The 13,836-nt window shown below is 39.9% G+C and overlaps 1 protein-coding gene across 4 annotated transcripts in view; it reads left to right on the top strand.

Annotated features, from left to right (window-relative positions):
- The window catches only part of KIT (KIT proto-oncogene, receptor tyrosine kinase), a 75,369-nt gene that overhangs the window by 30,771 nt on the left and 30,762 nt on the right, over nt 1–13,836 (top strand). For 2 of the 4 annotated variants that reach the window (XM_069457182.1, XM_069457185.1), the window contains exons 2-5: nt 2,507–2,776; nt 5,352–5,633; nt 6,772–6,908; nt 10,732–10,900. In XM_069457182.1, coding sequence (XP_069313283.1) covers nt 2,507–2,776; nt 5,352–5,633; nt 6,772–6,908; nt 10,732–10,900 — 858 coding nt within the window. Of the gene's footprint in view, nt 1–2,506; nt 2,777–5,351; nt 5,634–6,771; nt 6,909–10,728; nt 10,901–13,836 lie in introns of all 4 variants that reach the window. The other 2 variants (XM_069457181.1, XM_069457184.1) reach the window with 1 other exon arrangement.

The raw sequence follows: 13,836 nt of genomic DNA, 5'->3' as shown, positions 1-13,836 counted from the left end.
TATCATTTAATGATTATAATTGACCTTCCTGTTACCATACTTTGTGCGACATAATGGGGCTATACTTGATGCCACCGGGCGAGATACTTGTCTGAATAGGAAATAGGAACGGAGACTGGTCCTCTGTACACACGCTTGCAGGGAACAGTTCCCGCCTTTCCATAGTGTTCCGTTCTGTCCTTGTCCATAGATGCTCCTTCCATGTTGACACTGTGAGTAGGGCTCCTATTGTCTTTCCCTTCAGCCTCCTGTGGCTCCAGATTTATTTTCATGTTTTACACAGCCATGGCCATCCAAGGAGAGGTCTACAGTCGCAGCCTGTAACCCCCGAGCACAGGGCCACTCCCACTCAACAGAAATTGTACTCTTGGATTTCCAGTGATCTCTTTGTAACTAAATTGGGGGACTTTTGCTCATTCCCTGTGACCTTGCTGTGGCATCTGCCCTCAGGACCACCACTCTCTCTTTGGAGGTTTCTAACGCTTTGATTGCTATCTTTGCCACTGTAGCCGCTCCCCTTTCTTTCTGCTGGTTCTTTTTCTTACTTCCCTTGTGATTCTTTCCTACTTTCTCTTGGCTAGAAGAGTTCTTTGAGATTGGTGGATCTTAAAGTCTGCTGATTAAAAAAGAAGAAAAAATTGGTGCTTGGTTGGTTCCTCCTTTTTTCCATAACCCTTTCCTCTGATGACCTGATCCTGTTTTTAACTTCATCAGTCATCACTGTACCATGACCATGAACTTCAGGTCGCACGCAGCCCACTGCTAAGAAGTCTGTGTACCGACCAGGTAGCACCTGTGAAGCAGGTCCCTCCTCTCCTGTCCCACTCGCTCTGAGCACGTCCCTGTCCTCCGCCCCCAGCCAGCCGTCCTGGACTTGGGTGGCTCACACTTACGGCCTTTATTCCGCCGCTCTTTGCCTCTTGCCAGCCCCTTTTTTCACCTGGCTGGAATGGCGTTTCCTCCTCCTTAAGAACTCAGGTCAGTCCTTGCCTCCAGCCTTGTATGTGTGTGGAAGGTGGCACAAATCACAAATCCTGTGTGCATGCACTGTGCCCCCCACAACCCTACAGAGGTGACAGAAAGCCCCCCGGGGAATCCTGACATCTTACTGTCCCCCACCCCACCCAGGGACCCTTCCTTCTGCCCCTAACTCAGGCTGTCCCCGAGTCAACCTCTTGCTTTCTCATGCCACTGTACCGGTAACCATTCTCGTGTTCTTTCTCCCACAATCTGTTGCATCTTTTCCTCTTTATTTGCAATACTTGCTGTGGGTTCTTGTTATTTCTACCTGTAGACCAGAGCTTTCCACTCATTTCCTTGGATCTAGTTGATTCTCTGGTGTCTCACCGTGCATGCCACTTTGCTGCTGAAAAATCTACAGTGGGTGTTCATGGTCCCTGAGGTGCATCCCAGTATTCACACCCTGATGTCTAGTCTCACCTCCCACCTTCTCCACAAGGAGCCTGTTTTCCAGCCAGGCTGGTTTCTTTACAGCTCCAAAGGCCTCATATGTTGACCTGAGGGCCAGCCCTTTCTTCATGCTTCTTCCTTCTCCTCCTTCTCCTTTGCCTCTTCTGATATGGTCAAGATCCAGCCCACCTCTTTTCTTCAGCTCGACACTATGTGCTGTAGCTATTTTTCATGTCAGCAGTTGTTCTTTAAGCCCTGAAGTATGTGTAAGGACCATGCGGACTTTTTCCCGTACCTAGCATGATGCTTTTGTTGATCATAATTGATGAACAGATATTTGGATACATGGATGCATGAATCAATGAAGTGGCCACTGTAAATGTTCTAAGGTTCAAGTTTCATATTCAGAGTCTAAAGTTAGCACCTTTATAAACTAGATAAACTAGTTTCCTATCTAGGAAACCTATCTAGGCATTAGGTTGATCAGGTCGAAACCCAGCGTAGGCCACAAAATATCTCGTGGTCTGATCTTTAAAATGGGATTGTCATTTTCTGCCTTACTGTTTGGAGATTTGTGAATAGTTCTCCTTTTGATGAACACTGCCATGTAAGGAGAATTACATAGAAATAACCGAATTCACTAAGCTTAAGAAAAAGACAAGCTATGTCATGGTCATGTACATTCTGCCAAAAGAGTGACAGGCCAATGGTTTTTTTTTTTCCATAGTGTGAAATTTTGTTCTGTTGTTCCTAAGCCAAGCATCGCATGCCCATGCCATGACGATGGCCCATATTCAGAATGGACAGTTGACCTAGTCGTATGTTTAACCCAAACAAGGCCATGGTGTCCAGCATCCTGGCTTAGACACCAAATGTGACCCTTAGGATTAATTGAGGGTTGCAGAAAATAGCTTAATTTTCTGGATGAACTTAAGAAACTTTAGACAGAACTCTCTTTCCAGCCATAAATAGCAGGGCAGCTTTGTCCTATTTTTATTGTAGAGTACACAGAAGAAGGAACTCAGCATTGGAAGAAATGCTTTATTTCGCCAAGGAAGAGGCTCCTACTCAACATGATTCTTGTTTTTCTTGGCAGGCTCTTCTCAACCATCTGTGAGTCCAGGGGAACCGTCTCCACCATCCATCCATCCAGCAAAATCAGAGTTAATAGTCACCGTTGGCAACGAGATTAGGCTGTTATGCACCGATCCGGGCTTTGTCAAATGGACTTTTGAGATCCTGGATGAAGTGAGTGAGAATAAGCACAATGAATGGATCACAGAAAAAGCAGAGGCCAGCAACACGGGCAAATACACGTGCACCAACGAAGGAGGCTTAAGCAGTTCCATTTATGTGTTTGTTAGAGGTAAATTCTTGGCTTTCTATGTTGCTATGCTTTAGAAAACTTAATACCCTGTTCTTAATTTTGGATGACATATGGATGACTGAGCCATTGATACAATAGTACTGGCTAGGTCTAGAAAGACTAAAACACATGTTTCTTTGCTGGTTGCCCCATCTTTTGATACAGAGTGGCTGTGGGGATGGCCCCAGCTGGAGGTCTGTGAGACCCTGATGCTCTTCCTAATGAGATTACAGTAGGTTTAGCCCATTTGTGCTGGTGCTCTGCGTAAACCCTCAGAATCAATGAGGCCCTTTGGGAAAGCTGCATTTTAATGCCTTAAGATACTAGATACTCCCACTTACTAAAAACACTTCTGGGAACCAAAGGCCTCTAAAGCCCTAACCAGACCGACACTTCAAAAGAGTTGGCTCATTCTTAGGGAGTAAATTCCAGAAAAATTATGTGGTCAGCTAAGGATCACATGTCTGTCATAGGTCCTTTGTAGAGCGGATTCGTCTCAAAAATCGTGACCTCTTAGAAACAAAGGAAAAAGAAATATGATAGTTGGGTTTCTCTACTTATTTCCTATGACAAATTTAGTGATTTGTCTGTGTTTGTGCTTTTAATAGCCTCGTCAAGAGTAGGTGTGCTGGGTTGAGGTGTATCTTTTGGTTGATGTAAAATCTGAGCTGTTGACCACTTAAGGGATATGTCCAAGTTACAGGGGGAGAGGTGGAGTCCTAGTTTCTAGTCCTGGTTGTCCTTGGACTGGGGCTGTCTTTGAAACCGGCCAGAGGTAAGAGGCCTTATCCATGGTATTGTGAACGAGTAATGGATGCATTTATCTTTATCCTAGACTGGAGATCGGAGCTACCTCAAGAGCCTCGGTTTCCTCACTGCAGTATTTTGGATAAGATGATCTGCTCTGGCTTCCTTACACAGTTGTTGTTAGGGAGCCAGGATTGCACAAATTCTAACATGCTCTATCAAGGATTAATAAAGCCAGCTCTCATGTTGTCTGTAAAGAAGGTTGCACGAAACTGACCATGCCTCTCAGCTTGGTTTGTCAGTTGTCCTTTCCTAAGTGGACACACTGACAAACTGCAGCTTCCTTTCAGGGCATGGCTCTGTCATTGTTGAGCTAACCCATGTGCTGTTCTTTGGCACTGAAGAAGGTATTCTGCAATTTCCAGGTGGTGATGAATTGTCATGACAACTGAAGAAATAAAGGAAAACTGCCGAATTAGCCAAATCACTCTAACAGAGCTCACAAACTTTCTTTATAGGGGAAGTCACCTTGTGTAACTTAGAACTATCCTCAGTTATTACTGACTTAAGATGTTGGGATACTTAAGTAACCTATGTTACAGCAACGAAAGAAAGAGGACCATTGTTGTAGGAGCAAGTGACGCAGAAAGAGTAGATGGAAAAATAACTAACTGTGGCCTGGGACCCCCCACACACATAGTTTCGCCATTGTGAGATGATTTATTTGCAGAATAAATTAATAAGGCTGGGAGATGTGTAATTCATTTTGGGAAACTGTTTTTCAAAATTGGTCAGAAGTAAATGATAGAATGGAAGTCTGTTTCAATGATGTCAAATGCATTTTAGTGGAACACCCGATTTCCAGATGGAAAGGACGATTAAAAAACAGATTTTAAATGTAATCTGTTGGCTTGAACATATATCTGTGTTGTCCTTACACAGTAGGGGTGGCAGCACATTGTGTCTGCAGAATCGGGTTTGTCTTTGCTTGTATGAGGCCCCAGTCAGCTGGAGCCACTCCCAGTCTGTCCCTGGTGTCCTGGCATGGTGATTAATAGTGTCCCCTCTCACTCACAAGTGCCCTGGCTTGGACTCGTGTGTTTGCCACAGCATTCCTGAAACTCATAAGCTCCCCTCGTGCATCTGAAATTATTTGATTTCTGGAAGTTTTATTTACATAATTCTTTCGAAGAATATGAATAGGGTGAGGCTCACGTGTTATTTGTTCCAAGTGGCCTGGCGAGAGTTTTCTAGATTCTCTTCAGAAGCTGAACCTCTGGTGACTAGAAACTGGGAAGGGTCCCACACAGAGGGGTCAGAGGACAGGAAACCTTTTCCTGCCCTCACCAGGAATCATCGGACTGTTTTATTCTTTGCTGGTGATCCTTGGAGTATTGCCTGTTGTAGAAAAAGAGTAACCTTTGTACTAAAATATTCTCAGGGTTGTAAGAACTCAAATTTTGGTATCAGTCAGACCTGGGTTTGAGTTCCCCTTGGCCATTTCCAAGTCGTGTCACTTTAGGAAAGTTGCTTTTTTGAGACCTCGGTTTTATCTCTGAAATGGTGATAATGATAGTATTGATCATATAGGGGTGCTTTGAAGATTAAATGTGATAAAGTATGTGATGGTCCAAGCCTGAAAGTGTTTAATTAAGGTTAACTCTCACTTGTTAGTACTATTTGGATAAATTTTGCTTTTGCTTGCACAGAAAAAAGTCAACAGCCATCCGGGCCACTAGGCACAAAAGACAACATTTTAGAGCTTTTGAAAATGTTCTCAGTGTCTGCGACCAGGCATTTAAACCACTCATTTTTGATATGCTTATAGATCCTGAGAAGCTTTTCCTGGTTGACCGGTCCTTGTATGGGAAAGAAGACACAGATACTCTGGTCCGCTGTCCCTTGACAGACCCCGAGGTGACCAATTATTCCCTGAAGGGATGCCAGGGGAAGCCTCTTCCCAAGGACCTGAGGTTTGTGCCCGATCCCAAGGCTGGCATCACAATCCGAAGTGTGAAACGCGCCTACCATCGGCTCTGTCTGCATTGCTCCGCTGACCAGGAGGGCAAGTCGGTGCTGTCGGACAAAATCATCCTGAAAGTGAGGCCAGGTACTGGCCTTTTCTTGTTTCTTCTGGGAGTGGAGAATCTGCTCATCCAAAGACTTGTCTCTTCTCGCTGGCGCACCATAGTGTAGTCAGTTGGGAGCTGGCTCTTCAGCAGGTCCCCCGGCTTCAAAGTGCTGTCAGCTGCACGTGAATTCCTTATTTTCCCATCCCCACCCCATGTGGCGGGTCCATGACGGCCTCTGGCAGAGTTGGGTGTGCCTGCACAGATTGGCATTTAGATTGGGCTGACTTCGGTTACCCCAGAGTTTCATAATTGCACCAACTATTCCGTCCAAGGGAAACCCACTGGGAGGCTTTAATTACACTGGTTGCAAGGATTAGCATACAGATTATTCATTCTTTGATTTATACTCGACTTTAGCCAAAAGGCTGAGAAGCAATCTTTGATTTCCTATTGACATGTGAATTGACTTTCTCTTTAGCCGATCAATTTTAACACATTCTCAAACTGTTCGAGATCTGAGAAGGAAAGTACTAGTTGGTCTGAGATCTCGAATGGTTTGAGAATGGACCTTGTTATTATTGTGGCGTTATGTAGACTATTGTGTCAGCTGGAAGATAACATAGGTTTTGTATCTCAGAGATCATCTAATTCAACACCAGTTGGCATTCAGCTATTGAGTATGGTTTCTATTAAGGCTTTTGAAAAAGTATGCTTCCTGGAATTAAGGAGAGTTTGATTATTTAAAACTTGGGGTTTCCAGAAGCAAGGAAGGCAGTATTTTCACAATGCATGGGCAAGATGCCTATTTGGTTAAAAGGGTATAATAAGTTGTAGGTCACATCCTCACGACACCATCAAGGTGGTCTAGGTAAAGATTAAAACTGCTTCACTATGCTAAGGCTTCAACCTGTTTTGAGAAAGCATTTTCTAGAAGCATTATAATCTCATAGTAACCTTTCCTATCTTTTTCATTCAATACTAATGAATTTATTTGAAGAATACATGACTTAATTGCTGGTTTCTTCAGATGTGCACATATAATATAGGTAGGTTAGTACCACACTTTGTTTTTTATTTAAAAGATGACAAAGTAAGCTGGACTGAAAAATGGTAAGTTAAAATTTCCTGCTATAGTAGAACACATTGTCTGAGGGCCATGTTTCTTTTTTACTCCAGCCTTCAAAGCTATACCAATCGTGTCTGTGTCCAAAGCAAGGTATCTTCTCAGAGAAGGGGAAGAATTCACGGTGACGTGCACAGTAAAAGATGTGTCTAGTTCTGTGGACTCACTGTGGATAAGGGGAAACAGTCAGGTGAGTGAACTCTTTCCTTCATTCTTCTCTATATTGTTCTCTCTGTGTGGAATTTTTTTTTTTTTTTACAGAGTCTGTCCTGAGGATGACTCCACGGGTGTGTCATCAGAGCTGGATTACCTGGGAGTGTGTGGACATGCGCATTTTCCCCTTCCATACCTCCACATGTAGATCCGTGCATTTCCTATTAGTAACAAATAAGTGTCACTTTGTAAATTTATTTTGAGAAAATTGAAGAGAGGACTTCAGATTCACGTTATTACTTCATGCAATTTCTTTGAAAGACTTTAGTAGGGAAATTTAAAAAAAAAAAAAAGAATGGTTAACCGGGTAAATGTCTTGATTTAAAGCTATTATTGATACTGTTTAGGCCAGGTCATTTAAAATCTTGGAAAGAGTCGCCAATTTTTTTCTAACATTTTACAAAGAATAGATAGTCTCAGATATTAGCCAGAAAGCTCTTCCCTCTTCCACAAAATGGCCTATCCATTTGAGAGAGAGGGGATTTCTTTTTGGTTGTATCTGATTTCCTACTTTGAAGCTGGTTACCAGAGATTAAGTTCCTAATGGTTTTCTATTTGTTTTAGTTGCTGTTAATAAAATGGTTATCGCTAATCTGAAATCTTTGGGCATTTTTAGGTTCTCATTCATTTAACAAATGCATATTGAATGCCTACTATATCTCAGATACCAAGTTAAGCATATCTTATTATAAAATTAAATAAATTTTAGACCGTTATAGTTAAAATTTTTTTCTCTCTCTAAATACTCACATTAATATCAGGGTCTTTAAACTATCTTAGTTTCCCGAATAGTCTGCTTTAAAATTCCCGTTCACTGAGTTTTCGGTAATTTTTGTTTGAGTAATCTTGGCCATCTATTAATACTTAATTAGCTATCACAGTGGTTTTTCTTCATTACACATGCATGCATTAAATTGAGAAAAAGAAATACTATGTTTTCCTTCTCATCCTCTTCCTCCCCTCCTCCTTGTCCTCATCATGCCCTATTTTCAACATTGGCAATTTCATGCCTGTTTAAAAAATTATTTGCTAAACAAATAACCATGGTGTTGAGCATAATGGAAGACACTGTGATGGGATTCATGTAGACCTGTGATGGATGATAATCCTGCTAACCGAAGCCCGCCATTGACTAGAATAGATTGTACCATAGACTTGTTCTTTCAAACCAATGGCTCAGAGAAACAAGTTTCAGTTTTCCTGTCATCTAATGTAATAAAAGCAATAGCTTATGTATGGATTTTTGGCTAACCTTACAGAATACGATCCCATATTAATTGGCTTTCTATAATCCTTGATTTCAGATGAGAGAACAGTTTAGACTGTGTGTGCATTTGAGCCTCTGCATAACTTGAAAATTAGCCTTTTTGAGATGAGAAATTAAATTGCCCTCGGCAGTTTCGTTCTGAACCATGTTTCCCAGGAGCCCTGCATGCCATTCCCGATTAATCCACTGATGCTGGTAGATAAGCCTTTAGTGTTGGGAGCCCTTTGGGGAATCCCAGTGTGCACCTCCAAGGGTTAAGGAAAACCAAATCACGTGCAAACAATATGTAATGTGTGACTTGCAGATGGGGCTCGTGGCTTTCTGCCATGGTTCATCCATGAATCTTTGATTGATATCTTTTGGCTTAATTTGGAATACTGTTAGCAGCATTAAATTACTTTAAAAATCCGTAATATTTGATTCTATTTGGAATAAGTTTAATTCACAATGACATTTAGGGTAAAATGACTATTTAGAGTTGTTGGAATTGTTTGTTTAAGCATAAGAGAGTCTTGGAGTTTATTCAACACTGTTAATCTGGTTAGCTTTTCTAATGCTTCTAAACCCTAGTATTTTACTTGCATGTAGTTATGATCTTTGGCAGTATCCTAAACTACGGTCCTGGAGTTTGGGTGTTGATACTGCATCACTTAGGACCAAGCTATTCCTTTTGGCACTAACAAGTCCAGTGTCCCTGTTTCGGCCCCTATTGTGAACTCCTGGGCTTGTGAAAGAACTGGAAGGAAGATACCCTAAGTCTAGAATTTGGTATGTTGTCTGCCCATTGTCACTCTGCCTTTGTAAACTGTGAAATTATGGACTGGGAAAGGGCAGTGTGAAAATGTCACTTCACCTTACTTTTGCATCCTCTTGACAATTGATCTTATGCTGTACAATGGCAGATTTCTGCCAATTGTTAGAAGAATCTCTTAGAACGAGGTATCAAAGAGAAGTAGCCATAATCCCATTATAGAGAGCAATGCTGTGTAATAGAAATAGAACATGAACTTCATATGTAATTTTTAATTTTCTAGTAAGCATATCACAAAAAGTGAAAAGGTAAAGTTGATTTTAATAATATATTTTATTTGACCCAATATATCCAAAACATCATTTCATCATGTGATTAACATAAAAATTATTCATGAGATGTTTCACATTATTTTTTTCATACTAAATCTTCAAAATCTGAGACATATATTTATAGCACAACTCAATTTGGACTACCATGTTTCAAATGATCAGTAGCCAAACGTGGCTAATCCTTATCAATGTTATATAGCCTGAATTTTTTTTTTCATATTTCTTTTCACCCATCCATACATATGATCACATGGTTACAATTTTAATGTACACTCAATTTATGCTTTTTAAATAATATGAACACCTCTCTTCTAGTCTCCATAGTCATAATTCTTATTGCTACCTATAGCTGGTGTACAGTTAGGTCATTTTTGAGTTTTCAGCGTAGGCAACATCTCGGAGCTTTTGCTTTCTATTGAGTAATTTCCTTGAGATAAATTTGCTGGAGATGATCAGAGGTTATGAACATAACTGCCAAGCTGCTTTTCAGAAGGACTGTTCTGATTTACAATACTGCCAGATAGTCTAACTCTATTAGGTTCTTCATAGCCAGGCCAACGAATCACCTTTGATCTCATTCCATGTCAATAGCAGCTCCTGCTTATTTTCATTTTTTAGTTGTTTTTTTTTTCCCATTGTAATAGGAATGTGTGCACACTGCAGAAAATTTAGAAGATGCAAAAAGCTATATTCGACTCTCTTTAATCTTTTCAGAGAGCTTCTCTAGTTTGTATCATGGTTTTCCCATGACATTTTATAATAAATGCAAGAAATCTGTCCATGTCTTGTCTGCAGACAAATAACAAGAGTGGGATGGTGATGTCACAAGGGTAAATTCACAACTTTTTATCTTCAGCTCATACTTAAATAGTTTTGGGCTTGGTCTTAGATGTCTCATATACCTTGGAATTCTCTTCAGTAGTTGCCAAAATTCTGCTGGCTAAGAACTGTGGGATGAATTTCCAAGTTAGTTATAGACGTTGTGATTCTGTTTTCATTCCTGCAAATAATAAAAACAGAACATTGTTATTATTAACATGTGGTTTTTTTAACCATTGGGATATAGAACAGAAAAAGGTAATATAACAGGACATGACATAAGCATGCTGACTCATCTAATAAAGTATCAGTATTCCATAATATTTCTTATCTAGTAACTTAAAATTTAGCACTGCAGAGAATTTGGAATTATACATACCATGGTTAAGAAATGAATTTTCATATTTTTCCCAGTCGTTAATAATGACTGTCTTTCAGTATAATCCTGTAATATGAAGTGTTCCAATGACAGACTTGTCATGATGCTTTATTATTCTTACCTAAGTAGTGTATAATGAAAGCTAATATGGAGAAGTTAATTGCTGCTATTTTTAATTTATCTAGGAAAGATCCTGAATATAAATTACATGGTAATCTTTGACTTTTTTTCTTCATCTTCTGAAACCAGCAGACTAAAGCACAGCTAAAACAGAATAGCTGGCATCATGGTGACTTCAATTATGAACGTCAGGAAACGCTGACTATCAGCTCAGCAAGAGTTAATGATTCTGGAGTGTTCATGTGTTATGCCAGTAATACTTTTGGATCAGCGAATGTCACAACAACCTTGGAAGTCGTAGGTAAATATCTCTCTGGGAATGTATAAATTACTGGCAGGAGTGAAAGAAGAAATTACTAGATGGTTTCCTTTTTATGTAAATGGAATGTTGAACAGCTTCTTAGAATTTCGTTATCACTGAATGAATGAATGAATAAAAATTATCGTTGTAGCCTCTTGAAATGAGAGCACAAAAGCAAATTCTACCAGTTTAATAGAGGAAAGTGGAAAGCTCTTCCCGAAGTTTTGCAAACCTGTTTTTCTCTGTGCTACCCACCCCACCAAACAAGCAAAAGAGAAGTTGAACTTTTTCAAAAATTCTAATCCTTGCTGCATGACTTGAGTTTGGAAATGGTTGTAGACTCTATCGGGGAGCACAAATGTGTAGAGCCTCAGGTGTTTGTCTAAATCTTTTGGTGAGCCCTTCGTCCTTTTTGTTTATGGTTTTGCCCCTCACTGGCTCTAGTTCGTTCGTAGTAAGGGCTGAATTGGGCTTTTCCTCCCCAGTATCCGTGACTTCCTCGCCTCACCCTGTCCTGCAGCCTTAAAGATTGTAGCATAAACCTTCAGGAAAAAGTTGCACTGGGACGTGGGTCATTGATTCTACAGAGCATCCTAGGTTAGTCCCCTCACCCTGTCATATCTGCTGTGCACAACTGGTTTAGGCTTGTCTTCCAAATCTCTCTAAATGCTTACGTTCCAAGCATCTACTTAAAAGAGAGCAGAGCATAATTTCTTCGTGCTTTTGATTTATTGAGAACAATAATAATTAATTTTAAATTACTTCATTTACAGATTTTTTTTTTTGTCTTTTGAGTATTGTTTGAACCGAATCTATTTTCCTGTCTTTGTATTGCAGCCATATTCCTAGTGCTTGACTTTGATTAAATACTTCTAGGGTGGTGAAATTCTTCATCATGAACAATAAGAAAATGATGCAATCTTTGTTTTCAGATCTCTCCTTTTCCCTCTCCCCAAATTTCTTCAATAATTCATGTAGCAGTGTTCAAGCTCTGTGATTTATCCCACAATAATCTCATAAAATTTTGGTGTTTCTGCCCATGTTCTAATGGAAAGTATCTCACCAGACCGAACACAGAAAAGACACTTTACTTGCAATTATAGAGTCAGCACACAGAAAGTGTACTACTTTGTCCCTAAACGTGATTGTGAACCATTTACTAATTTGAATAGAAGGCTATGCTTTTAAAATATTAAACTCCACAAGCACTAATTTGCTAAGTTGATTAGGGAGCATGTTGATATATCAGCTTCAGCTTTAGCTCCAGAAAGCAATTAGTAAGGATGTTTTGAGCATATTGTTGTATGTAATCAGATTTTTAAAATCCATTCATCAATTTCCAAGAATTATAATTGTATGACTGGAAAGACTTGTGGCTGTGAAACCTGAGTCTGCCTTTGTATGGTTTTGGGAGTGGGTTGAGGTGGGACAGGAACAGGAAGAGACAAAGAGCAAAGGAATTTTTCAGTGGCTGGGAGTAGGATTTGGATACATGGCGTGGCGAAGAGAGCAAGGCTTTGGGACCACCCCAACCTCGTGGGTTTTTTTAAAATAATTTTTTTATTGTGTATATTTAAGGTTTACAACATGATGTTATGGAATACATATAGATAGTAAGAAGATTACTATAGTGAAGCTAATTAACATCTCCATCATCTGACATAGTTACCGGTTGTTTGTTTGCTTTTGTGGCAAAAGCAGCTAAAATCTGACCTGGTTTTGAGCTGGGGGCTCTGCCACTTAACTTTCTAATGCATCCTGCTTTACCTCTGCCTGCATTTTCTCTTCTGAGAAACACAGCCTCTAACTCCCAGGGCTGTGGAAAGGAGAAAAGGCAATAGATGTTGTAGAAGTGTCAGGCATAGAGGTTGCACTTGATTAAATGTTACAGCAGCACCAATTTCTTAATGGAGAATTGCTTGAAAAAACATTAAATTTTATGTCATAACAACCTGAGTGGAGTTCTTTGATTCTTTATGTTACAGCAATCTAGATGGAGTTCTAATATTTTTTTTTTTTTGGAGACGGGTTCTTGCTCTGTCACCCAGGCTGGAGTGTCGTGGTGCAATCATAGCTCATGACTCCTGGGCTTAAGTGATCCTCCCACCTCCGCCTCCTGAGTAGCTGGGACTACAGGCACGTGCCACCATGTCTGGCTAATTTTTTAAAATTCTTTTAGAGATGGGGTCTCTCTATGTTGCCCAGGCTGGTCTCAAACTCCTGGGCTCAAGCGATCCTTCCACCTCACCCTCCCAAATAGCTGGGATTACAAGTGTGTGCCCCTGTGCCTGGCCATCTTCTAGTAATTCGTACACTTTGTGAATTGGAAGCTCTGCTCCACTACAGGACGTATTATGACATTGTGCAAACTAGACTATAGGAAACTCAGCAGCACTTAAGTATTTTGTATATGGTTATTGTGAGAAATAATTTCATTGCAGATATTATGTGAGCTATTTGAATATTTTGCATTGTGTGCTGTCTTTAAGACCTTGAGAACCTGAAAATTCAATGTAGCATTCAGAAAAAAATATTTATTCCCTCAAAATTAACCTAAATTTTCTTGAAGAATGCTAAGACGGTATATCATCTATGATTCAGGTATCAAAACAGGGTGGTGGTTTCCATCTCTCTCTAATTTTCATTTGGATGATTTTTTTCATTCTCACCTGAAAAATCCTTTCTTTATTGCTACTGTGGACAATGCATATTTGCACTGTGTTTTTAATTCTGAATCTATAGGAAATTAAAGAGCAGTAGAAACCATAATGCCAGCCTTCAATATACTTAACCAGATAGCACCAAAGTTAATGAATGATAATTTTAAATTTTATAATTAATTTAAAAATTTTTTAAAAGTAGAAAAATAAAGTTAAAATTCTGCATTCCTACTAACTTGATATAATCATTTTTAAGATTTTGGTATATTGCTTATT

Source organism: Eulemur rufifrons, chromosome 24 (genome assembly GCF_041146395.1).
Source record: "Eulemur rufifrons isolate Redbay chromosome 24, OSU_ERuf_1, whole genome shotgun sequence".
Lineage (NCBI taxonomy): Eukaryota > Metazoa > Chordata > Mammalia > Primates > Lemuridae > Eulemur > Eulemur rufifrons.
The sequence above is the reverse complement of the archived record's forward strand: the minus strand, read 5'-3'. Positions and strand labels throughout refer to the sequence as shown.